A 27,472-nucleotide genomic window follows, 5' to 3' on the forward strand; every position below is an offset into this window, starting at 1 on the left:
GCTCGAGGGACGATGCCTGAAGCGCCTCGGATTCAGCCTTATGTCTGGACAGAGTCGTCCTCACGCCAACGTTGCACATAACCAGTGTGAGTACAGTAAATTGGAACTTAGGAGGACACTCTGTAATATAGTTGTAGCGATAATATGGTGTGTAGCTCTACTGTGTACAAATCTCACTCATGACATTGACACTCAGCCACCATTTTCTTTCCAGTCCAGAAAATAGTTTGTGCCAAATGTTTTCTATGTAATATTACACCAGGTTTATCCATGCATGTCATTTAAATAAATAGTCACACATGTGAACAGGAGATAATGAATTGTTTAGTTTGATTAGCCTCCATTTTAAAAATGGACTGAACAAGCAGTATTATTTGGTTTTGTATTTTGTGAAATATATAAAATTAAATATGCAACTTCATGTGGATGTGAGTTCCATAAAACATTCAGTGTTGACCTGTATTTTGTATTTAAGACTTGCTGGATAAAATAGGGACTTTTAATTTTACTTTCACAATTGTTAAGATTATACAATATTTAATAAGCTGACCTTATTTTTTATTTGTGTATTATTTCTTTAAATTAAATGTTTTGCACTCCATAAGAATGTTTGCATAAAAATGCCGTGTTGTATTTAATTTTCCTTTGTCCGTGTAAATCCAAATCTCGTTCTCAGTAATAACGACGTACTGTATTATTATTTCTCAGCAGTCAAGTGTGTTGTATAATTGATTCAGTGTAACCCTGTTATGGTTTACGGAACATTTGTGTCATTCTTACCTGAGCAAATATAATTCAGCATTTCTTCTCTGTTGCAACAAACATGCTTGCTTTCTGCTTCTTCTTGTTCTGAATTATTTGTGCTTGCACATTAATTTTCATGCCCAGCTCACCCGTGACCCTTGTAAGGATAAACAATATAGAAAATGGATGGAATTTTTATGGTGTGTCTGGTATGTCTTTATGATTGTTGCTTCTTTTTTTTTGTTTACTGTACGTATGTGTCAAGTTTATTACATGGCTATGCCTTTGTATATAGAGATTTATTGGTTCATAATTGCTAATTTATACAATTGTTAGAAATATATATTTTTTTTAAATCAAGGCCATGCTATTTGTATATTAGAGTAAAAATATTTATTAAAAGGAATGTAATGATCCTTTACTTTCTAATCTGTTGTCTTATTTTTAGAGATATAAAACATTTTGTATTGGCCCATTCTTTGCATATGTGACAACAATCCCCAAAATGACTGAGACAAGTTGCCTTAAACTACCATGTTGGCTAATACTTGCTCTAGTCTAAAGTAAAAGTAAAACGGAGCAGTGACCGAGGTATGACAAGATGTCTGAATCTCTCCTCTAACAAGTGTGCATGATTTTCTGCTAGAATTTGTCCATGTATGACGCCTGTTTCAAAATATGTGAAAGATAAAAAAAAATACAATTTTACTTTGGGTTGTGCAAAACAGATAACTGGCACTCATGTCAGCTCACAATGTTATATTCTCTTCTCAGACAGTACACAACCACTGACCATTTATACGAAGAAAACTAGCATTCCACTTTTTCATTGCACGCTCTAATGGAGAAAACAATTACAATGTGACAACTTACCCGTGATATAACTAGCCCCGGTCTCCCCTACTGTATACATATTAATACCGTATTATTATTATTTTTTTACTATTTTTTTTAATGAAGAGGGTTGCTAGCTCTAAAGCGAAATATCACTGCAATCAATGCTCTTGAATTAAAAGTTTTATAAAAGTGGAAGTAGACGTACCGGCTAATTTCCGGCAAAATGGTGATCCCCCAAAGAGTTTTGTGGCAAGTCCAAATCAAAATTGAACAAGTCTAAAATGGAATGAATAAAATGAATAAAGATGTTGCGTGACATTTCTTTCTAACAATAAACGGGGCTCGGCGTCTTGTGACATCACAGCCCCGGGGGGCGCCAAGGTTGTTTTTCTCGCTTGAGGCAACGTGACAAGGAACAAGCAGGTTCAGTTTCGGAGTTATCATATTCATGACAGCAAGCATAAACCAACCACGTAGCAAACCCAAGCACACTGCCAAACACTCAATGTCTGTCAACAGTCACACAACCACTTGGAAGAACGCCATGATTGCCAAAATAACCACACGTGTTTACCATCTGGCCTTTGCTGTAACGTGTTACCTTCAAAACAAATCTGTTTTTCCCCCAAAATAAAATTACTGTACAGCTAACGTTGACATTATGGAATATCCTTGTTGCCCATTTAAATTTGTTTATGATAAAGTAATCATTCATTGATCTCCAGAGAAATTCAAGTGAACTGAGGGGGGAAAAAATCTATCTATAAATATCATGCAACTTAAAAAAAAAAAAAATATATATATATATATATATATATATATATATATATATATATATATATATACTGTATATATATATATATATATATATATATATATATATACACAGTGGTATTTGGTACTGCGGCAGTTACCAATTATAGATAGAGTTATTTTTTTGGGTGCAATCCCAACGCAAAATACAATATTGGTACAGCATAGTAGCATTACATAACACAAGTAAGCCTACATGTTTTATTATTACTGTTATTATTATTATTATTATTATTATAAATCAGAATGTCAGTGTAGTGCCAGTTTACCAACGTGGTGCCCGCTGGCACCAGGTAGGTAGCCCTTAAAGACCACATGAGCACCCAGTGTTGGCCTATTCCAAAAATAGTTTACCAGTGGCATTGTGATTTTCTAAGAATGTTGCGCAAGTGATCATTTGAAAATATAAACATTGGAAGAGATTTATAGAAATAAAGTGTTACATATTGTTGTGAGAAATCCTTAATGTGATCGAAGTCATTACAGTAATTACTTATTATTTATTAGTCATTGTAAATAACTAGGCCTGTCACTAATGAGTCTTTTTAGAATTGATTTTCCTTTATGGATTCGTATACTGATGTGATCGCCCCATACTCCCAATTTTGAGGCAATACATTTCTCGAGTTAGCCAACCCTCCCCCATCCCTAAAAATATATTATAATAATATTAACATGATGTAATTTGAGCAAATTTGTTAGTAGCCCTTTGCACTAATCATTAGCCAGGGAGTTGCTCAGTTGTTATTTTTTTTATTGAATATTGCAAAACATACAAAAATAGCCATTCTTAAGAATGACAAACCAATGACTGAAACAATTGTTGACTACACAACAAAAGAAAACAATATAACATGCCAGGGGGGATAAGTTTGACTTGCTCAATTTCCAAAAGGTTGGTTGACCCCTGTGTAACACGATATCTGTTCACATTTTATTAATTTGTTTAGGAAAGTCAAACATTTTCATTTTGCGCGCTGTGTTTATGACTGCAATCCACAATAAAGGAAGTTTGTATGTCTGCTTCTCTACTTTCTGTCTTTGATGCTAAATGAGGAGTTGCGTGGTGGACAAAAGCTTGCACAATATGTCCAGAGAGTCGGAGCGTGGTGGTACACGGGACTCGGCTCCCGTGGGTGGCGATAATAGGCTGTCCTCAGCCTGCGTGTGCGGCTGTGCGTGCGTGCATAGACAGGAAGCAGCAGCGCGGGGAGGGAGGGGGACGGGATGGGGGGGGGGGCTGTTTGAAAGCGCCGTCCAACACGTGAGGCTCATGTGATGGACTTCACAGTTGCACAGTGTGTTGGGAGACGAGGGACGTGCCTGAAGTCACAGGACTCTTTCGACACGTAGGCATCGAGCCACCCGCCCATTCCTCGCGCACACTCAGTCGGGCCACGGACGGAATCCAGAACTGCGGTCCGGTTCGCACACCTCACAAGGGTGCCCGCAGCTCCCAAAGGACAGAAAAAGAAAGAGAGCGTGTTGCCAACAAACCGGAGCTACAGGAATACCGAAAGCTTTTGGGGGATTTTTTTCGCTTTGGATCTTTGCAATTTGTTGTATGTTTTTAATCATTTGACTTTTTGTATTTGAGCAACATGGAGGGGATTACGAGGGCGCAACCGCCACCATGTGTGCCCAAACGCCCATTGATGGATATCGCTGACATGCAGGGGTAAGGATTACATAACAAACACTGTTTGTGCAACTACATGAAAAACGTTCAATCCTGAATTTTGCCTTAATTCACTCTCCAAAGGATGGATTTTCCTATTTACGTGTACAAGTCACGAAGGGGCTTAAAACGCGGTGATGACAGCAGGGTAATTTCAAGTTCCAATGCACTTTTTCTCTTAAATGAAAACTCACTATAGATGTCAACGTGAGCGTATGATTTATACGTGCAGGAGACTTACAAGTTGCCACATCGACTCATCGAAAAGAAAAGACGAGACAGAATCAACGAATGCATTGCTCAGCTCAAAGATTTGCTACCAGAGCACCTCAAACTAACAGTAAGTGTTTTTTTGTTGTTGTTTTTTTTGGTTGCATGGCTGTGAAGCTAACGTTTGAGGTAAACAAAAAAAAAGACATTTAAATGGAAAGCACAAAAAACGACAGTTTATCTACAAGGGTTTTGTATTTTGTACACATTTAAAATAATAATAATTACACAGTTTATATATTTATATTTTTGTACCTATACTGAATTTTGTTAGACGTCATGGATTGCCTTGCATGACTTCCCCGGTGCCGGAGGCTTAGCCTCTGTTTGACTGCTGAATGTGTTACATAAGAAAGATCAACATTCTTATCGAAGGTCTTCCTGTTTTTAGACGCTGGGTCATTTGGAGAAAGCCGTGGTACTGGAACTCACTCTGAAGCACGTGAACGCCTTGAATACCCTGCTGGAGCAGCAGCAGCAGCAGATCATGGAACTGCAAAAGGACTTGCAAATAAGTACGTCACAGAATATGTGTGTGTATATTGTGAACCCCCATTTATTGCAGGAGACACATTCTAGACCCTTAATAGTGGAAATCCGCGATTATGGAGAAACCATATTGAATTTTTATTATTTTTTTTACTTTGAATTAAAAATTCCGTATTTAAGGCAGTTTTAAACAGTAAACTCTGTACAGTATAGTAAATTTGACTCTATTTAGAGTAAGACCAAATAATAAAATTTAGTTTGATGGGAAACTTGAAGTTGTGTGTGATACTTTTTAGAGTAACGTTGTTCCTTCTACATTGCACCAGGTGACCATGGTGGTGACGGCCCGGAAATTAGCGAGCAGATGTTCCGTTCGGGATTCCACCTGTGCGCAAAAGAGGTCCTCCACTATCTAGCTCGCCAAGAGAGCAGCCAGGACCTGATGCCATCCCATGTCATCAGCCACATCCACAAGGTCGCTTCGGAGGTACTACAACATCAAAGCGACGCACTCGCAAGCGAGTCCATCTTTCAGAGTTCGGAGAAACTGAAGAAACCCGCAGAGCAGCCCTCCAGAGCTACCGAGGGCACGTCGAAGAACTGCGTTCCCGTCATTCAAAGGACTTACCCTGGCGGGATGGGGGAGCAGAGCGGCAGCGACACAGACACCGACAGCGGCTACGGGGGCGAACATGACAAACGTGACCCCAGAGCGCGGTGGTCGGACAACCGCAGAAAGGAGGGGGAGCACAAGCACGCTACGTCCAAGCGGTCGGCTGATGGCATCAAGCACGAGGTGGGCGAGCCTCTAGCGAAGAATTTGCGGTCTGACTCCTCTGAGGACGAAAACCCCTCTGGTCTTCCAGCCGGAACCTCTGGCAGCTACGTGGGTTTCTCCCCCAACCAGCACCCCCTCTGCCTCCCGTTCTATCTCATTCCCCCTGCGTCTGCGGCGGCGTACCTGCCCATGCTGGAGAAATGTTGGTATCCTGGGCGCATGCCAGTAATGTACCCTGGCATGAGCGCCTCCGCTGCCAGCTTATCTCCAGAGACACGCTCCCCACCTCTGGTGATGTCCCAGAGGGCGGGCTCTCCAGTTTCACGCCAGAGCTCCGAAGACTCCCCTGTACTTCACAAAGCTTTAAAACAGGGCTCCCCATTAAACTTGGAAACCAAAGAGTAACAGTCTTGAAATAAAAGAGGCCCTGAACTTTTAAACTACCAACCACCATCGATCATCTGCTCCTCCATGTGGCTTTCCAAGGGTCATGCCCACCTGTTGCATGGCTCTGAAACACTGTGAACCTGCAAGAATGAGTGTAGCAGAGACTCACTTCTCTGCACTCAGTGTTGAATGTCAGAGGTGAATCCAGAATGTAAGGGACATAAGCTCCCACCCCACAAAAAGGTATATACCACAGGTGTCAAAGACCTGGCCCGCCACATCATATTCAACTTCCATGATCCTTGCTAAAATATTGACCAAATTTCCAAATTGTTTGACTTCTGATTTCAAAACATAATCCATTAATACAATGAGATCGTTAAACATATATTTGGTTCCACCGTCATAATGGCAAAAATGGGTTGTCACCCCTTTTATATACAGTAGGCTATATATGTGCTTTAGACCTGTCTATTTGCACACACGCACACCTGTCTATGAATGAATGTAAGGATTAAACAAAAGCCCCTTGTACTATACAGTAGACGCTGCTTGGACTCATTTGATCTGCTGTAGTTCCAAGAACAACAGATCTACTGATCTGGTGTTTTTGTCTTGGAACTGCAATTTATACCGGATTTGTATTGTATTTTTATTAACAAAATTCTTTTTCGTGTTGACCACCGTATATCACTCATACTCCGGCTATCTTGGGAGATAACTTTATGAGTGTTTGTAAAGAATTCAGGGCGTCGTCACTGTATGAGGCATGTCACTCGTGATCTGTTGAAGTGAGCATACATGCTTTAAATTTTTTTTTTAAAAAGTCCTTGTGACACATGACTTATATGTGCGTTGAAATGGATCTCCTGCGAAGTTGTGTTCTTTTTTTTTAATGCTACTCTCTACATTTTTATTTTTGATACGTGACCTAATGAGTGTATTTGCGTCGCCACCCGAGGAGGGTTTATGGTAATCGTGTGCTGTAATGCCAAGTGTGTACATTGCTTTCGTTTTCAACCCAACTTGTGTTGTCTCTCAAATTCCAGATCAAGCCAAGCCAGATCTCCACGTATGTTTGACTATTTTAGTGCAGACGCACTGATGATACATTTTTCATGCATTTTGCTTTAAAATGTTGTGTCTGTGGCAAACAGAGTGAATGTAAAGTTGAGACAAAAAGTAGGAATAGTTTTCTATAGAAAGAGGTACTTGGGATTTTTATTTTGAAATATAACAGACTCGTTGGTCGGAATTTTGTAAAGTATTATTGATATATATTAAAGTATTAATAAAGCTTCTTTTTATTTGACCCTGTGGAATCCACCGCCTGTTGGTGTACGTGTTGTAGCCAGCCCTCCTGACAGCTCTCCATAACAACACATGCTTACATAACACTTACATAACCCATAAAGTAGTCAAGTCAGTGGCCGTAAATCAGTAGCATGTCTTAGATTACAAGCTGTAAACATATCAAATTTTGAAAGATGTCAAATGAACTATGCATAGAAGTTTTCGCAGAAATGCACAGTAAAACTTGCACTCATGGTTCAGTTTTTTGGGGGCGGGGCATAATGATTACCATTAGATGACATTTACTATAAGAAATCGACATTGCAATCATTGCTCTTAGTTAAGAACACAAGGTAAGTTTAGGTTTGAACAATGTTAAATTTAAATATAATTTACCTAATATTGAATGACATTTTTTAAATGTAATTAGCCCATAGATAGATGGATTGAGTAACTATTAAATTACTATCCCATTCACGAATGCATAAAAGGATTGAGAACAAAAAGAAAGAAAGAAACTGACAAAGGAATAGCGCCCCTTTTAATTTTTTAGCTTTTTAAAAATGTTAATTTAAAAAACTACAGGAAGAACAGACCAAACAACTTGTTCTGTTGTTTCAGTAGCAGAAGTGTGGCATACATTGAAAGTTTCCACCATATGTGTATATGATTCTAAAATTTCCCCTGTTTTGTAACTTCGACGGCAAATAGAATACAGCATTACCAACTTCATAAATTCAGCCTTCGTCTCGCTGACTTGCTGATTCTTATAAGCACAAAAACTGGACGGCTATTACCACCTAGTGGTAATTTAGTGCATTTCAGCTAGCAGGCCTTCATTTTCACAGACCAACCAGTCCTCCTTTTACGACGGTACTGACAAACGACATTTCAAGGTTGCAAACTGTCAATGACCATGACTAGTTTGCGCAGCGGCATAAGAATACTTAAGGAGTCACACATAGACAGGCGCAGTTTTTAATTTACTAATCTTATTTACGGCATAGATAAGCTACAACTTCCATACACATATACAATGATTTTTACTGCAAATATTACATTTTCGATGTTACAAATAGCTAGATGGCAACACACAGACAGTATATATTAGATACTGTATTCGTATCTCTATTCGTATTTGAATTGGTGTTAACTAGCGGTATTAAACTATTTAAACACGTAATTTCAGCAACTCAATGGACCTTTGTAAGACGGTCGTGTATTTTTGACTGTGACAAGAAATTATTTCTCTCATTTCGAGGAAAAATGTGTGCTTTTAAGTATCTTAGGTTTGCAGACAACGTTTGAAAGTAGCTAAAGTTGGTCCTTTTGAGGAAAAAGTTGCTAGGGAAGACTGAAAAGTTGCTATATCTAGCTACGAAATGGCTGCGGCATCGACGCGCTCAATCCACGGATGTTGACTCACAATTTAGCTGAAGCAAGCATTGCCATTGTTACTGAGGGACAAATTACGTTTTTGCTGAAAACACTGTCAGAGCGTGATTTATGACAAGATCCCTGTATGGAATACTTTCATTGTTCATGGTTCACGTGCATGATAACGTGATGCAGACGAATCTTTGAGTAGCTCTTGGCGATATACCTTATAAGAGAAACATTATAATTGCATAATTACCAATGTAACATGCACATAGCTCTTCAATCAGATACAACCGTAGGCATTTTCGCCACGGAGATAGAAAATAATTGAAAACACCCGCAGAGAAATTTGGCGTGGCTAAGCGAGTGGCACCGCAAGATGGCCGCCGGTGGCTTCACTTCTCGCTACGACGAGTAGGCGGGGCAGTACAACCCACACCGCTCACCCGGATTTCACTATAAACATATTTTTATTTGGTAGCATTCGATTTACACACGTAATAACGAGCGTCGCTATTAAATAACACAGTCCGTTCGTGGTTGGGTTTGGTAACTTTAACTTTCAGGCTTGATTCTTAACCGAAGCCTTAATTGTGGAAAAACTCAGAGCGGAAGTGCTGCCTTGACTGACCTTCACAGAGTAAAACGTTTGAAAGTGCCTGTGTCCCTTACAGGTGAAAGAGGCGTTCACGGACCGGTCCGCCTCAGTCATGCTGTTGGTCCGTGCTGCGGTGCTGCTGGTCGGATTGGCGGTGTCGTGCAGTTCGGACTTCGCCCCTCCCACAATCGACATTAACCTGGATGATGATCCACAATTCAGATGGCTGCCGATACTCAAAGCATTTGACTCCGACTTCCTCAAGAAAGCTGCTCAACAGGTCATAGAGTAAGGGAAACATATTTGTTTCTTACTTTCAAGGAATATATAATACAATAAGTTCTCAAACTTTATTTTGCATATTTTATTTTAATCTTTACAATGTGTTTCAAAATGAGTTTTACCTGTATTGTGTGGCATACGGGTGTGGCCACACTGACATACAAAACAAAACGCTATGATAATAAAATTTTATATTTTCCCCGAAAAGTCCTATAGTTTCACGATTAAAAAAACAAAAACAACAACATGCATAATTGAGATCAAGTCAGTGGTTTTCAAGGATGAGTGTTTGTATTAGGGAAAAGGTGTATATTTTAAAGTCATTGTAAAGTCATTGTGCTATGAGAATACAGTAAAGCCATATATTTATATGAAAAGCTGTGTATTTTAGAAAAGCTTTTGTATGTTTTTAAGGAAAATAGTTGGATAATTTCAGGAAGAGAAGTTGTGTATTTTCAAACTTGAAGTCATATTCTGGAATAAAAATTTACAATTGTATTATTTATTCCTGTTGTGTCATATTTTTTCTTTCATAGAGGGCTGATGACTCTCTTGTACTTATTCATTAAATAATAATAATAACAATATTGATGTTGTCAACGGTAATAATTGCCATTTGCAGGAACTATGTTTCCTCTTGTTATGGTTGTGTTAACATTTTTTTTTCTTGTCAGCTCAACAATTCCAAAATGGCTTCACGAAGTTCTCAGATCTGTGATAAAGGTCTCAGAGACGTTCATTCTTCCCAAACCTTACGGCGAGGAGCTCCGTGGCATGGCTGCACACTTTGGCACAAGTCTCCCTGATGCCATCATGCTCAACTTTGCCTACGAAGCAACCGCGTATGCCCATCCATCCATCCATCCATTTTCTTAACCGCGTATGCATTCTTTGTAATTGATACATTGATATTATGTGTTATACATCAAGATTTTTTGCACTTGCAGATTCTGCACCAGCATTGTGGCTCAGGACAAAGATGGAAACGTGTACCATGGCAGGAATCTCGACTACCCATACTCAGTTCTGAGAAATCTTACTATGAATGTTGTTTTCTGGAAGAAAGGAAAGGTACAGCATAATAATTTGGGAATCCTTAAAATGGTTCTTGGGCATTTTTAATGGGATGTAATTTCAAAACAATTAGTTGAGAAATGTGAACGCAAACAAAGTGATTATTTAAGAGTGATATGAGCTAAAAGTTGTCTTACAACCTGGGACCATTGCAGATCTCATATGTTGGAACCACATTTGCTGGCTATGTTGGTCTGTGGACAGGACAAAGTCCATACAAGTTTACTATCTCTGGTGACGAGCGAGGTAAGACCACACCTTTCTCATAAAGTGCTAAAAACATGATGACACATTGCTTTGTGTGCATGTCCAGACAAGGATCACTGGTGGGACTTCTGGAAGAATATGGTGTCAGCTTTTCTGTTGAGGAGAAGCCCAGTCAGCTGGTTGGTGAGAGAGGTGAAAGAGCAGATAAGGAAGCACGGTGAAATCTGGTCTGTTGAAGGCAGCAACTAAATCGACCGAGTTGTAGGTTACAAACAAGTGAAAAGACACACAAAGTAACACAGAGCAAAAAGATTACTAGAACCACCACAACACAATTTAATCTAATCTCTTGTGCAGAGGCTTGATTGAACTTTACGTACGGTTTACTGGTGTTCTGTGCAGACTCTAGAAGAGGCAGAAGACTTTCAAGATGCCGTCCTGCGCCTTTCCAAAATTCCCATCATCACGGGAGTGTATTACATTGTGGGTGGGACACGTCCAGGTGAAGGGGTTGTCATCACTAGAGACCGAGCAGGCCCCGCAGACATCTGGCCATTGGATCCACTGAGTGGAGGGTTGGTGTATTATGAGCTTATTATGGGCTGTTTGTTCATTGGTATTACACAACTTTTTGTTTGTTTAGATGGTTCATAGTCGAGACCAACTTTGACCATTGGCGTCCTTCCCCAGCCAAGGATCATAGAAAGTGAGCTGCCTAAAGATAAATACTGCTGGAATATGTATGACATATGATATGACACAACATACACATAATTCGCAACTTAAATAATATGATCTTAATACGACACACTATCATCTCTTGTTCTTAGAGAAGCAGCAGAAAAAGCAATGAATGCTACTGGTCAAGAGCACATCAATATGTATTCGCTTTATCAGGTAATCAGAACAAATGAATTAATATTCACAGGAAACAAATTTATGTTGGAAGCATTTTGAAAGAATATATTCATAACTTGCAACATTGTCTCTCGACAGGTTTTGTCATTATTTCCGGTGTGTAATGGGTAAGCAGAACATCTGTTCATTAGGCTCGCTCTCATTTTTGTGACAATGAACCTCATAACAATTCATTTAGTTACCTGGGCAGGGAATGAATATCAGCTTACATAGCCCTTTGCAAATATTAATTGACTTTCATTCTTTGCTGTTTCAATCATTTCACAGGATTACAGTTTATACAACAACGATGAGTGCAGCAACGCCTGAGAACTATACCACACTTGTCAGACCACCGGTATGTCAGTAGATGACATCATTATTATTATACATTATTATTATATTTCTTATTTTACAGTCTTGCCTTCATCTTGTTCAGTTCATTTTAGAATAACAAGTGACAATGCACTATCCACTAAATCATACCTTCCCTTTTAATTTCTTACAAGGACTGCCGCATGACTCATTGACCTGAAGGGCTTCCAGTGGATCGTGGAATGGAACCGTGATTTTGCCAGTGTTTGAGTGGAACGAATGAGCAATTTTTTTTTTTAGCACCCTGAGTAGATGCAAATCAAAGAAAATGTTGTCTACGAAGTGATCATCTGCTACACACCACAGCTATGAATGTGGTCATGTCATCTGACAACATTTTTGAAAGAGCAGAAGTCAATTACCTGTTACAGATGTAAACAATGTGCTTTTTATATGAGGAATTACAAAATACGTAACTATTTTTGTTGTAGTATGTTACAGATGTTAATTACATTATCATCTGACCAAGGGAGATTATATCTAGGAGCATAAATTTAGAGGTTCTGGGGTGCTGTTAAAGCAGTTTTAAAATTATATTGATTATAATTTGTTTAATGAATTGATTTCTACAATGATTCAGCAGGATTAATACAATGATATGCACGACACTCATCCACGGAGCTCAGAATCTGTCTTCCTGTGCCTCGTTAAAATCCATCAAAAATCATGTTACAAGTTAGACCAGGTTTTATGTAATCTAAAATCTCGTCTACTTTTGGTCACCAAATTGCCAAATGCACCGGGCCATGACAGTCAACCTTACAGTTCTTAAGAATTTGACCCAATGTAGCATAATACAGGCTGAACAAAAGGGGTTTCTAAATTGAAGGACAGCACATGTCATGGAAATTCAATCAGATTCAAAACTTCCAATGGTCATAAAAATGAATTCCTTTTTTCCAGGTATAGGACCTATTGATCCATTTTAGGACTGTTACATTTAATCGTACCCAAATTGCCCGCGGATACCATGTTGGTGACTAGCAGTTTGCATTAGCATGAAAATTACGAAGACTCTGGGAAATTCAGTTTTCTCTCTCAACACAAAAATGATAAACAACTATGGCGGTTTAATCTTGGGCATTATTATCGCAAAGTTACAATTCAACATAGTGGTAGTGGACTGCATGTTGTGCGTGATCGTGCATGTGTTTGTGTGCTACGCTAAGTGTTCTGGAAATATGTATATTTTGTCTACTATAACAGCAAAGAAAACACAGGTTCCTGTGAAAGGAGAATTTCCAAGTTCCGGGTATTACGTGAACGCAACTGTAGGTCACATGACGTGCCAGAGTAGCTCGGAGCTCCTTCCGGTGTGGATTGCTACGAACCTACAACTCACGTCAGATCAGAAAGTCGTTGCGATTTTGACCAGCGTGTCGTCCAAGATGTTGGCCCTCATAAACAGGCTTTTGGACTGGTTCAGGTCCCTCTTTTGGAAAGAAGAGATGGAACTTACACTCGTGGGACTTCAGTATTCCGGGAAGACCACATTCGTCAACGTGATTGCTGTAAGTCGCTAAAAAAACAAAACATGCTCTGTCAGTGTGGGCCCAAGGCTGTGCAAAGGTAGTTACGAGTTCAATTTCATTTAAAGGTTAATATTCAGATATGTTAATCAATTTCCTACACACCCGGAAAAGAATGACGACTGCAATAGGGGCGTAATATTGGCTTTTACCCAAATCTTGTTGCTTGTCTACTGACCAAGTTGACAGTGTGACTGGGCGCTTCTTTAAATAGTCACGTGGATGTAACTGCTGGTGTTGTCATACTGTCTGCCCAACGCATGTCAACATCATCGAGCATCACAGCAGTAAAACCATTCACTGTTGGAATCAGTGATCTGCAGGCCTGCAGTCATCACGAGTAAAGTCTTCCTGGAAAATTGCATCATAATAGAATTAAGTATTGAGTATGAGATTTGTTCTCAACTTGCTTATCTATCCCATACATGTCTAAGATCATAAATTAACTTTTATTTGTTGCAATTTTTGCCATCAAGCAACATTGGAATCAAGCACTTTTTCTTTTGCATACACAGTGAGAAAAGTGACTTTTCTATAACTTCCATACAATACAAATCACTGTACAGTGTACAGTACACCAAATCAAGTAAATAATAAACACAGTGCATAATACAGCAGCAAGAATACACAGTAACCACCAGCCGGTTTGTATATGTTTATGAAAATCCCTTATAACATGTAAGATCATTTGCTCTTGATGGTGACAAACCCTCTATTGTTTTGCCTTAACAGTCAGGCCAGTTCAGTGAAGACATGATTCCTACAGTTGGATTCAACATGCGGAAGGTCACAAAAGGCAATGTGACAATAAAGGTAGGTATGTGAACTAGGCTAGCAGGACGTTTTGCATCCTGAGGTGCCAATGTCTTGTGACAGCATAATTAATTGTGGAGGCCTGAATGATTTTGGAAAATAATTGAATTACACCTCCCTTCCCCCCTCTCAAAATTGTAATTTTGAATTAATATGCAATTTTATTTTGTATTTTTAAAACAAGCAATTAAATATTCTTTACAAAAATAAACAATGTCAGTTCTATTATATATTATAATATATTAAAATAAAGACAAATTAAACATTAATTTGTATGAGAGACTTTTATTTAGCTACTGCACTTCCAGATTAAAAAATACTTTGATGTGCTGTCTAAAGCCTGCATCCCACTGAGGGGGTGAACATTTGCCACGCTAGTAAATGTTGGTTTCATGTCAGGGTTCATTCAAGTTTGCACACGTTTGCTAAACGTTCACCTAGAGCAGGGGTGGGCACACTCGGCCCACCACTGACCAATAGTTTTAATGTTTTTTCTTGTCGTAAGGTTAGGGCTAGTGAATTTCATTGAGATACGAACATAATTCTGTCACACAAGTATTGTGTAAACATAATTCGATATATACATATGTATGTATATGTTATTCAAATGTTTTTTTTTCTCCTCAGATATGGGATATAGGTGGACAGCCCCGCTTCCGAAGCATGTGGGAGCGCTACTGCAGAGGAGTCAATGCTATTGTGTAAGTGTATGGACTTTTCGGGTCAGTATGTGTCCCTTTCCATTGTTTTTGGATGAGTGAAATCTAGAAGCCAAATGTAAATAATTGAACAAGATGTCTTTGGAGTTGAGTTGAAAAAGATTTAGACTGGCAAACCACGCCCACTTTTATGAAGGAAAGAAAGTTGGTCTGGTAAGTCGGCCGCTGAAAGCTATTTCAGCCCGGCTCAAAACGAACCGTGCAATCTAATTTGTTTGTTTGCTGTGACATATTCTTCGTGAGCAACATCACTCTTCGGCGGCGGCGGAAGTCTAGGAAGTCTATCATCATAACATTCAAAACGGTGCGCGGTAAAGACGGTAGTTTGTTTCATTCAGCCTTAAACTCCGTTTTCAAAGACCAGAAACATATCGAGTCATTAAAACCCAGCATCTGACGGCCTGTAAGCATTTCTTTCAAAAGAAGATGTGCTTGCCTTGTTTGCCACTGGCTTTGGAAAGAGTTTCATCTATTAGTTAGCTCCTCCCCTGGTGGCCAAGGCATTCACGCCAGCAGCATTGAATTGGAATTACATTCTATTTAAGTATGTTGTAACTCTGTTTTTATACATAAAAAAAACCCCATTATTATATATCTGTATTTATCTTTCATTAAAAATAAACTGGCATGTGAATACATCATAAATTAAATGGTTATCTTAAGACATTACTGTATTTTATTGTTTTATTTTCTATTTATTCGTTACAATTGTAATTTTTTGTACAGGTACATGGTGGATGCAGCCGATCGAGATAAGATAGAAGCATCCCGAAATGAACTTCACAACTTATTGGACAAACCACAACTACAAGGAATTCCGGTAAGTCAGTGGCTACTTCACACTCAAGATGTGTTTGAAAGATGAGCTCGTATTTATGCATTTTCATACCCGTGGCATGAACTCCACGCATAAGCAAGTTTATTTAAGAAACAAGAATACCCTAGTTGAGAAGAATCCTTTCAATTGTTGACTTGCGAGAGATTAATCAGCCTTTGCCATTGTTGTTTTTCAGGTTCTAGTGCTCGGCAACAAACGAGATCTAGCCAACGCGCTGGATGAGAAGCAACTTATTGAAAAGATGTGAGGATGAGTAATTCCATATTATCACCCATTATGCTCAAAACATAGTTAGCTTGTACTGTATAATAGCTTTAAAGAACCATGTGGGATATTCTGTAATTCGGATCGGTGTGTTATGTGAACTTTTCCGGCCCAAAGATAAGAAGTCCAGATATTTACAATGTACTAAACTGGAAGCAGGACATTTGTAGTGATGTTTTACTCTCATTTAAGATATGATTAAACGGAAACATCACAGTTGCTCAGGAGTCTGGCTTCGACCAATCACAGCTCATCTGTTTTCTGAAGCTGAGCTGTGATTGGTTGTTACCTGAGCAACTGTGATTTTCACTTGACAGCAAGTGGCAAAATGGCCGCTTTCTGCTCTAGCTTAAAACTGTTGGATTTTGATGGTTAACTCATATTCCACTAACACAATCTTAACCGTATCAGACTTGTGGGCTTGCAGAGAATATATTATTATCAAGAATTGTTTTTCGGTTGACTCCCCCTTTAAATTTCAAGGCAAGGCAATTTTATTTATATAACACATTTCATGCACAGGGCAACTCATTGTGTTTTTCACGCAACCAAAAGCACAATATCTAATTATCAAACAGAATAACTGAAGAACAAAGAGTAGGAAAATAGCTTTGTAGTCGCCTACAGATGCCACAAGATGGCAGGAAAAGCACTACTTTTCTCTGAATAAAGCTCCTCAATTCAGTTGTCCGTAGTTGCTTGGCACCAAGATGGCACATTAGGAATACTTGCAGCATATTCCTTTGGCCTTAGCATCAAAACAACTTCAGTAAATCCACACTCATTTGCAATTAAGTGTGAAGATAGTTCATAGTTTATCTTGAATTGAAAGTTCTTCTTTTTTATTTTCACATTTACGTTTGCGTTTTCTTTCTCATCCACATCCAAGCACTAGCAGGTGTAGGCCTACTAGTTTTCGTTATACTGGAACTAGAACTACTTGCAGTTTCCGTTTTTTAAAAATCATGGGAAATGAAATGCTATAGTGTTTACAAATGACCACATATTAGCAAATCTTAATTGCACTAATTCTGTCAAAAATCTGTGAATTTGCAAATGCCGAACCGGGATGGTGTGGCAGATCACTGTAGTAAGATTTTTAATTTCTTTATTTTCATCTCGTAGTAAACAAAAACAAAAAAAATCCAGAAATTTATAATTTAACCAATATATATATATATATTTTTACTATTAACTCGTTATTAATTACTTTGAATGCCCAAGTGTGACCGAAAGATCTTCCGGATTTCATATCGACTGCTTTCCTTCAACAGGAACCTGTCAGCCATTCAGGATCGGGAAATCTGCTGCTACTCGGTATCCTGCAAAGAGAAAGACAACATAGGTACGCAACGCCGTTGCATCATTTGAAATCCTTGTTGTTGTGTGTGTACCATATTGGATGCTGGTGGTGATGAATTTTCCCATGGCAGATATCACATTGCAGTGGCTCATCCAGCACTCCAAGTCACGGAGAAGCTGAAAGTGAAACGCAGCCCGAACACTTCCGGATCGTTCAGTCATCCCTTCAACTGCCTCTGTGAAGTACTACTACTACTACCGCCCGTCCGCCCACCCGCTCGCACCACCACTCACTTCTACCGTAGCCATGTAGACTATGTACAGCACAATTAGACCAACTCTTTGGAGTCCTGAAATGTTATCAGTGCTCGGAGGTGGATTGTTCATGCCCATCATGCCTTACTGCCCGTTCCTCCACGCAGAAGTCAAAATTTTGTTTCGTTCTCATAAATCTCCTAATAATGTCACAAATGACTGTTTGTTTGGTGTTTACAGTGCGATTGTGGTTTTTCTCAGTTTGCCAAATGAGGATTGCGCTAATGCCTTCAAATCACCAATGAACTCTTCGCAATGTAGCCTTCATTTGCAGTAGGCGGTCAATTACCTAATTAACTCCAAGGCTTGAAGTACAAAGATGCGTAGACGGAAACATAATGAGCGCTTGTTGCTGGTGTGAGGCAGAAATAGGCCTGCAGAATTTTAAGTGCCTTTTGGCTGAGTAAGAGCTCCAATGAGACAGTCGTTGCCCAAAGCTACGTCTAACATATTATTGTGAAATCATTACAGACCAACTTGATTACACAACAGCCATCTCATGTGAATCTTAATGTATAACAGCCACCTTACATATATTATAACCTTAGTGGGAATCACTAATGCAACACCAGCCCCCCCCCAAAAAAGTGGCGTTTTGAACAATTGATGGATACTTCAAATGTGAGGGACAATTAACAGGCCTTTTAAAATAAATATTGCGGAAGTAATATGGGTGCGCCCAAGGTTTTATAATCCTGGTATTGTTCACGATGAATATTAAAGCTAGAAAGATCAATCACTAAATCACAGCGTTAGACGATCATTTTGAGTCTTGATGTCTGTTAATGCCGCCAAAGACTGATTGTCGTTTAAGTTTTCTTTTCTCGCTTTTATCTAAGTGACACTTTAATCTTGATGCAAATCTGCTCTCCGATCATGGCCTAGATGGCGTTTGTTCATATGGTCATCTTCATCTTGTCTGTGCAGTCATCACATGCTCCTTGTTGTCAGTGTGTATTGGTGATGAGCATAATTATCAAGTGTTGTGACCACAGCAGAGGGGCTGTGAAGTCGGGTGACCGAGTAGACAGGGAGAATAAAAAAAAGCTTGTGTCATATTTGGGCAATTTGTATGTGCATGTGCTAATAATATTCACATTCAATTGCAGACTTTGTAAATAAGAAGTTGGCATTTTTATTGCAACAATGCTCCTCTAGATGTCATGCATTCTTTCCATGTGATTGCTAATAAATTCGTTTTTTTTTAAGAAAAAAAAGGCTGTTCTACGAGTTTCTGTCTGGTCAGGTGTGTTAACTATTTCGCCACGAGATGGCAGCAGAGGACTTTGCGTTGTGCTTGTACTCTGCGCGCACAACTTGACCACAAGTTTGACGTGTTGCTGAAGTTGCTACAAGTTAGTCCATTTGTTGTAGCATTTACTGCATTGCACCAATTTTATAGACAAAGTGAAAATTAATGTTTTGAATTAGCATTGTCAGGCTGTAAATGACATGAGAGGCACATATTCGGTTCATGGTTGAGCTGCACCCTAAGTTGCCTGCTGACATGACTTGCCAACCAACCACATTTGGCACGTACTTTACTGAAGATGGAAGCAGCAGGTGAAAAACCGCAAGCACGGTGAGATCATGCTAACTCATAACTCACATAGGAAGCTGAGATTCAAACGGAAGTGAGGCAGGTGTGCTAATCACTACTTCACTTTTTTTCTTTCTTACTGATGCTCATTTATATAATGACAATTAATGAAATTGAATATTGCACCTTTCTGAAGCATCCAGGTAATTTGTAATGTCATGTTTAACTTAATCTTAGAGAATAATAATATTTTTTGTTATATATAGCACCTTTAAAGCAATGCAGCACAAAGTGCTTTACAAACAAATAAAAAATACATACTTATAAAAGCAACCGAACTGCCATAAGGAAATTGGGCATAGAAAAGAAAAGATTAATAGAATAAAATAAAACATACATGCAAATTTACAAATACAATAAAATAATTCAAACTTTAAATTCAGTAAAAGCAAGCATTAAAAAAAATTTGTCTTTAAAACCGACTTAAGACTTCACATTTCTAATATTGTTTGGTAGAGTTCCAGAGTCTAGGCATGCTCGATCACCCTTAGTTTTTAACCTAGACTCTGGAACAGCCAATAATGTTTTGTTAGCCGATCTCAGCAGTGTTTTTGGTCTGTTTTAAAAGCTCATGAATATATTCTGGTGCCATGCCGTGGAGTGCTTTGAAAGTTATTAATAAAATCTTAAAATCAATTCGGAACTGGACTGGCAACCAGTGAAAATATACCAAAATCGGGGTAATGTGAATTATTTTACTAGTTCTAGTAAGCAATCTTGCAGCTGAGTTTGTTCATCCATCCATTTTCTTAACCGCTTGTCCTCTCAAGGGTCGCACTGGAGCCTATCCCAGCTGGCTTCAGGCAGGGTACACCCTGAACTGGTTGCCAGCCAATCACAGGGCACTCAGAGATGAACAACCATCCACACCTATGGACAATTTGGAGTGTTCAATTAACCTGCCATGCATGTCTTTGGAATGTGGGAGGAAACCCACGCAAGCACGGGGAGAATATGCAAACCCCACCCAGGAAGGCCGAAGCCCGGACTCAATCTCACGTCCTCTGCACTGGGAGGCGGACGTGCTAACCAGTCCACCACCGTGCCGCCGAAGAGTTCTTATTTAGGCAAGTGAATAATGACTTGCAATAGTCCAGTATTGACGAAATAAAGGTGTGAATCTTTTTTTCCCCCCATGAATCTTCATTAAAAGGAAATACCTGATTTTAGCAATATTATGGAGTTGCAGGTAATATGACGGCACAAGCTTCTTGATGTAGATTTCAACTTTAGCTCTAAATCAAATATTATATCACACCAAGATTTCGGGACGAGGGTCTAATATTAGAAGCAAGCGGTCCAAGTGAGGATTGTAATCTGTCTGATACCACCTTCGGGCCAATTATAATGACCTTAGTTTTATTTGGGTTTAGTTGCAGGAAAATATTTGTCAACCAGTTTCGAACATCAACTTAACAGTATATACACTATCAATTGAGAATATATGCTATACAATATTAAGTGGTCAACACTAAACCTTCAGTCTTCTGCAGGAGGCAAAAAAAAAAATAGGAAAAACCTACTAGAATAACTGAGCTTTAATTAGGGTTAAAGATGCACTTTATATGGTGTCACTTCATTATTTGTAAGAAAACCTAGCATTTCAAAAGGGGTGTACAGACTTTATTTCCACTCTGGGTCTGAGAAAAAAGAAAAACGTTTTTCATTTATGAAGGCTTTACTTCTGTCATGATGACTGACATATTTATATTTTATTTCTTCTATTTTTGACATAAATTGTAATTGAAATGTAAGGCACTTCCAAAGTGACTATTAAGGCACAGTGGGAATGAGGGAGCAATGAAATGAAACGTGTTCGTTCTTAGCACTACAACCACGAAGGCATACCGTATATGCACTGAGCCAACTAATCCAGCAAGTCCACCTTTTAATTAATCTCATTCCTTAAACGCAGCAATTATGAACAGCTGCCGCCATTTATTGTACGTCAACGTTGGACTTGTGGACAGATGGAGGTGTTTCTCGATGACTTCAGCAGGTTCTTGCCTTGCAGCCTGTGTGAGAGCGCGTGTGGTTTGCTGTTGCACTGACCACAAGGGATTACAAAGTGGTTACAAATATGCCACAAGGATTTATGTGGCAAGCAGGTCGTTGAGTGACCTGAAAGTGTGATATACTATTAATGTAGCTACACTCCATTACAAATGTGTTCATTATGTAATGCATGTTTCACATTTGACCTTCTGAATGGTCTAGATGTATCACCAACATTCCAAGTGCTGATATACACAGTATATATTACATTTTTATCATCAGAATTTAGAACAGTTTTGGTATCAAGACTTACATGCCAATATTTATTTTTTACTTTAATTCAGTTTGTCCCCTGAGATTATTGTAGCAATTAATGTTTTGTATATAATATAATCTCTACACTCAGTTGATGATTAACTCATTCACTGCCATTGACGGCTATAGACGTAAAAAAAATCATTAAAACTATTTCTATTAGTTTGTCTTGTTAACAAAAGTGGATTTTTTTTGACTAATAGAAATATTTTGAATGATTTTTTATTCATTTCTATAGCAGTCAATGGCAGTGAATGAGTTAATGGAAAGATAACCTTTGATACTCTTAGTATAGTTTATATGATTCAGAATAGGCATAGGCACAATACTGATGCCAACACTGATGTCCTTGTTTTGAGGCAAAAATAAATAAATAAGAAAAATAATCTAATATCAAGTAAATCCTCCTCAACATTAGTTGGCGCTATTCTGCGGCAGTCTGACACATCAATCATCATCTATGTTAGAATTAGACTTTACCTAGCTCTCATCGGCTGGATCGACGCAGACGATATCTTGCATTCTATGCAAAGTTGGACATAATTTATTGTTAATTGCTCGGATCCACAAAGTAAGCCATTAACACCAAACACAATCTTGTTCACTCCAGGGACGTTCTGTGCTGCCATGCGTAATAATCCAAGGTTTCTCATCACATACATTCAGTTTTATTTTTTAATTTTTCCCAATATTTTTTACAAAGATGTGAATAATTTTCTCTCTTTTTCTTTTTTTTTTTTAACTCGCTGATCGGTGGCCGGCTCCAAAATCCTGATCGCGGAAAGCCTAGTCAGAAAGAAAGGTCTTTATTCAAAATGTTTGTCATTGTTTTGAAATACATTTTATGCGTATAATAGACAAGAGGTTTTGTATACTAAGTGAGTGACGTACTGAAAAAACAGATATTATATCAAAAATCCCTCGTTCAACACAGCATGAAGGTATATAGTTCAAACAGTTTGATTTGTTAACCGAGCCTTTTACATGACATTATTAACATCAGACTGGTAGATTATTTCCTTGTTTGAATGGCGCCCTATTTACTATTACTATTATTCGGTGACACAGACTGCATTAGAACACTTGTACTGAAGTATCGATGCCTGTATCATCTAAAATGGCGACATGTTGAAAATGCTTCTGAAACACTGGTCATGGGATCTAAAGTGTTTCAAGCGATGTAAATATTTTGCTGTAAAGTTGTTGAATTAATAATTTGGAGATCAGATGTTTAGTGCTCCAGCCCTGTCAGGCTTCCACAGACACCTCATTCAACTTGCATGTGTGAAAAACCATTTGGAACTAATCACCATGTGTGGAATGTAACAGGATTAGGTCCTTAATTAACCGTTGTACACTCTGTGAGAAACAGACGCTTGGTGGTATACATTGTAAAGTTTAATAAGGCTCATTGGACAAATCTATTTTTCTGTATCGATGGTTTAGCCTACTTATTCGCATTAGCTAAGCACACTACAATCGGGGGTCCACAGAAAACTCCCAAAGTGAAAATTCATCTTTTGGATCTGTTGCAGTGCCAGTCAAAATGACAATACAACATATTGCTTCATTAAAGTCACAGCAGCATTATAAAAGATAATGTGTTGTTTGTACTTATACTGTACCTTTCTGAGCTTTTCCACAACACAGTTCGAGTGGCGATTCAAAAATTTTGTTTTATTTTAGACAACCTTGGCTTGTCTCGGGTGCAAATGTGGTCATGCAGAAAAGCTACCGAGACCTCCAAAATGCAATAATTGTATTTGCACTCAGTGAGAGTAATCTTTCTTGTACTCTGTTATCCAGCATGCTCTCCCTTGTGAAAGCTTTCATACTCTCACCTTGCAGCCTCAGCCGCAACATGCAACCCCCCCCCAGATTCCATTAAAAATCACAACTTCAGCTCCTGGGGCTCTGGTCAAACAGGAGGCTTAATGCATTTTCCCAATGTAACTCATATTTACATATAGATTGACTACTTATCAGTCTTCATTTTTAACATAGATTTAATATAAGACACTTTTTTAATCCATGTTGGATTTATGTACTGTAAAAAAAAAAAAAAAAAAAAGTTGATGTAAGTAGTGGAATTTTACGAGCACAGCATTATAGTTGGTATGCGTGATGAGAAGTATGGACTCAACATGCCTTCTTGTATATAAACTTGAACAAGTTTGATATGCAGTAATTCATCTTCCCCAAGGTAATTTAAAGAAGAAACACAATTGTTGTGAAGTGAACCATATTCATGCAAAAAAAGTTTGTTCTTTTTGTCGTAAAATTAGCATCACTTGTCAAACATTTGGGATTAAAAAAGATAACTGCCAAAGCGTGTATTTTATTTGACAGCTGGTCATTATGCACCATTCACCATGAAGGAAATTGTGCCATTGTACCTCCGTTTTCTGGGGCTCAAAAGTATTTAGATGAATGCAAATAAATCAGAATATAAATTATTGCTACTTTTGGTATTAAATTATTCCTACTTTTAATCCCTCAGGCTTTAAAATCAGCCTGACCAACGGGAATTCTCTCGATTGTCCAGATTAGCCACTCTGGGCCCTATTAGATTGATATACTGTTTGAAGCATACACAACATCAATACAGGTTATCAAAAATGAATGATATTCTACATTAAAATGGTTGTACTTTCTAAATGGTACATAGAATATTTTTGTGAAAGTTGTTAATTTAAAACAAGATGTCTCTCAATGATTGTGCCAAAAAAATAAATAAATAAAAGCACTATTGGTTAACTCAACACAAATCCATCCCTATGTTGTTTTCTTTTCTTTTCAAATGACCCTTTGCTTACTCTCTGTTTGCTTAACTTGTCTGTATCCCAGCAACTGACTATGTGTGTGTAATGAAATGAGTTTGTATACTATTTCCATTTTTTGTGGTGCCAATAGGCTGGCATGCTACTCTCATGTCAAATAAGTGCTCATAATGTGAATCATAAATTGATGCTACTGGATGCTCTATGCTTTCTCATTGTAATCACATCTGTTGCGTTTAGAAAATTCTACTTTATCATATCATCAGTGCAACATGACTCTAAATTTGACATTTTTCGATTTCATTTTGACGACTCAAATTAATCTCACCACCACTGTGGTCAGATTGGACTCAGTTCGGTGAACAGATGTTCCCAACCGTCCAGACGAGCCAGGGACCTGCTGACATTTGGACACGGACCAAGCAAGTTACCTTTGATATCACAGACAGCCTTGGAAGCATTTTAAACAAGCTCCAGAAGATGTTTTCTCTTGAGAATTTCATACATATACAGAGAAAGGATTGCATCCTGTTGATATTTTGAAGTTCCCTTGAAGTTACTTTTAACCTCCATCCATCTGCTATACCAGTTTAGGAGCAGTAGGTTGTTGGCAGTCTGTGCCGTGGTCGATGGTCTCCTGAGTCCCAAAGTTTGCCTTGTGCTGCATCCTGACAACCTCAGTGATATGTTTTAACCCTATAAAGCCTGAACCATGAGAACCATGTGAGAGAAAATCTGGATTCTTTGTGAATAGAGTATTTATTGGTCCTTTTGTACTAACAGAATTTTTTCCTTCCACTTCCACATATGACTTTTGATTTGTCATATTTGATACATCCGGTCACAGTGCTTTAGATTCATACATTTATAGCCGGCAAAAATATAATCATAAACGGACATATCAAATATATTAGTATTTCCAAAAATCCGAAAGAACATTTCACACCATTAATAAGTATGTGTCTCTCCTTTGGGACGATCTTGCAAGGTCGCTGGGAAACCCATCATCTGGAAGATACTGCCCTCTAATGGATTATCCGTGCAATGCATGTGTCAGATCATATACGTTAGGGTTTTATTGGCGGTGGGGGTGGCGGGGGGTATTATACTCATGAAATAGAGGGCTCAAAATGTCTTGTATTTTATATGATACGTTTGGCTTTATAGGGTTAAGATTGTTTTTGGAAATACATTGCCGCCTTTTTGACCCTTTCGGGCCACCGTATTTGTCTTTTGCACTTTTTGGACTTTCAGTGACACAGCCAAAGTTGAGCTGAGGGTGAAACAGTTTGGAGCTGTGGGCACGACCACATCACATTTGTCACATTGCACAGCTGGCTATGCATTCATATGCATATGTAATAGAAAAAGTCATCTGAGCAGGGGTGAAGTTACCACACTTCGGAACTCTGAGAGCTCAAAGCTGGCTATGGCCAAGCTTGGCAGAAAACATGAAGCCAATTAAATAGAAGAAGGTTTTTGCTGTGATCCCCTGCCAAGGGCATCCTCCGTGACTTTCCTAGCAGGCACAAGGTTGCAAAATCTTACAATGCATTCCCTATGCAGCAATGATGGAGTGATTCATGGGGTGGCGTACAGACAGGTCAAGACAGGTCTTGACTGCATTTGTTGGAGTTTTTTTTTCATTCCCTTTTATATTACTTAGGGGAAATAACTGCATGGCTTACTTTTGCTCATACAGCACAAGCGCAGGTTCCCCTTGGGGGTCTCATTGTAAGCCTGAAGTCCTGCTGATGAGAAACAGCTGTAGCCTCTGTTACCTCAGTCGCACGCACGAAACATACAGCTTTGACACATTTTCAAATGCATTGCCTGCAAATACACACTTTTTCTACAAGTAGCCCGGAGAGGGAAACTTGCATTGGTTGCATTACAGTAGAATGAAGTCTGACTAATAAATTTAATGTGCGTATCCATGATGTATTGTTTTCCTTCCGAGAGCACATTCATGTTTTCCACAGTGCATTCTTAGTGTGGAAGATTAATTAACTGTCCATTTTAATTCCACACTTGCCAGCAATTTGCTTTGGTTTAGCATGTTGTTGTTCTTGAGAAACTTCCAAAAGAAACTTTGCACTCCACAATTCTGTTGCCTTGTTTTGTCTGAAGCCTTGCCCATACAATCCTCTTTCTCCTTCTGTGTTATTGTACAATTAAAGAAGTGTTTGAGCCGAAAGTGCTGAAGTGTTTGGATGCGCACGGTGGAAGACGAGGCACAGCAATGACAGCTGGAGAAAGAATAGCGTTCTTTGACAGTGCGTCCTTCACACTCACTCCACTGCCAGCTTTGCGAGCAGTGTGATTAAATGTTGCCTGTGTAACGCTCGAGCTCAGCGCATGTATGTCTTTAAGCAGCAACACATCCTTTGTATAGAAGCATCATGAAGCATGACAAGAATGCTATTGTTTGACTGGAATGCAGCTTCTTTGCGCGTTGGCATTTTGACTCCAAGACAAAGAAAAAAGTCATTTTGCCAGGTGGCAATGAACACAATGAAGGTGATGCCTCATAACTGGGGGTGGAGATACATGAGGTCCGATATATAGATAGCATTCACATGGCGTCATGTGCCCCACATTGTGTGCCGTTAACGGAACGCACGACAAAGTGTACTAACGTGTGTTCTGACCATTTTGATTAATGTGAGTGTCATTGTAAGATGGTTCAAAATGCTTTTTACCATACTGCGATCGTGCTAAATGTGAGCCGCTAGCCGTGGCTAGCTCTGGCTAAAAATAGATCTGGTGATTTAGAGATTTATCCAAACACCCTCCTCCTTAATGTCTCTATTTTCATTTCCCAGCAGCCCAGAAGAAGAAAATGTTGTTAAAGTGTACAAAAGTAAGTGATGATCAACAATGGTGTTGTTGTTTTTGTT

General features: G+C 38.8%; 3 protein-coding genes and 1 long non-coding RNA gene across 5 annotated transcripts; 3 read left to right on the forward strand and 1 right to left on the reverse strand.

Annotated features, from left to right (window-relative positions):
- Positions 1-3,925: 3,925 nt before the first annotated feature.
- Positions 3,926-7,308, forward strand: bhlhe40 (basic helix-loop-helix family, member e40). Its single transcript, XM_077572939.1, has 5 exons — positions 3,926-4,072; positions 4,157-4,220; positions 4,305-4,412; positions 4,734-4,857; positions 5,158-7,308. Exons 1-5 carry the CDS (start codon positions 3,996-3,998, stop codon positions 6,012-6,014), a joined length of 1,230 nt encoding a protein of 409 aa, XP_077429065.1. The 5' UTR covers positions 3,926-3,995; the 3' UTR covers positions 6,015-7,308.
- Positions 3,945-12,710, forward strand: LOC144056294 (N-acylethanolamine-hydrolyzing acid amidase-like). 2 transcript variants are annotated; one of them, XM_077572940.1, is made up of 12 exons: positions 3,945-4,072; positions 9,344-9,555; positions 10,224-10,391; positions 10,497-10,620; positions 10,779-10,869; positions 10,937-11,022; positions 11,233-11,405; positions 11,474-11,536; positions 11,661-11,727; positions 11,827-11,855; positions 12,016-12,085; positions 12,237-12,710. In XM_077572940.1, the coding sequence occupies exons 2-12, from the start codon at positions 9,380-9,382 to the stop codon at positions 12,255-12,257; spliced, it is 1,068 nt and encodes a 355-aa protein (XP_077429066.1). In that variant the 5' UTR covers positions 3,945-4,072; positions 9,344-9,379; the 3' UTR covers positions 12,258-12,710. The 2 variants fall into 2 exon arrangements, 1 of the variants encoding a protein (XP_077429066.1); XR_013295031.1 differs by lacking the exons at positions 3,945-4,072; positions 12,016-12,085; positions 12,237-12,710 and having other exon boundaries at positions 9,142-9,555; positions 11,474-11,570; positions 11,827-11,848.
- Positions 10,652-11,359, reverse strand: LOC144056296 (uncharacterized). Its single transcript, XR_013295032.1, has 2 exons — positions 11,211-11,359; positions 10,652-11,075 (listed from the first exon to the last, which is right to left on the reverse strand). It is a non-coding gene; the product is annotated as an uncharacterized LOC144056296 (long non-coding RNA).
- Positions 12,711-12,856: 146 nt separating the features above from the next.
- Positions 12,857-19,093, forward strand: arl8bb (ADP-ribosylation factor-like 8Bb). The gene is made up of 7 exons (XM_077572941.1): positions 12,857-13,613; positions 14,364-14,444; positions 15,072-15,145; positions 15,890-15,983; positions 16,177-16,244; positions 17,540-17,610; positions 17,699-19,093. Exons 1-7 carry the CDS (start codon positions 13,101-13,103, stop codon positions 17,746-17,748), a joined length of 951 nt encoding a protein of 316 aa, XP_077429067.1. The 5' UTR covers positions 12,857-13,100; the 3' UTR covers positions 17,749-19,093.
- Positions 19,094-27,472: the final 8,379 nt, after the last annotated feature.

Source organism: Vanacampus margaritifer, chromosome 8 (genome assembly GCF_051991255.1).
Source record: "Vanacampus margaritifer isolate UIUO_Vmar chromosome 8, RoL_Vmar_1.0, whole genome shotgun sequence".
Taxonomy (NCBI): Eukaryota; Metazoa; Chordata; class Actinopteri; order Syngnathiformes; family Syngnathidae; genus Vanacampus; species Vanacampus margaritifer.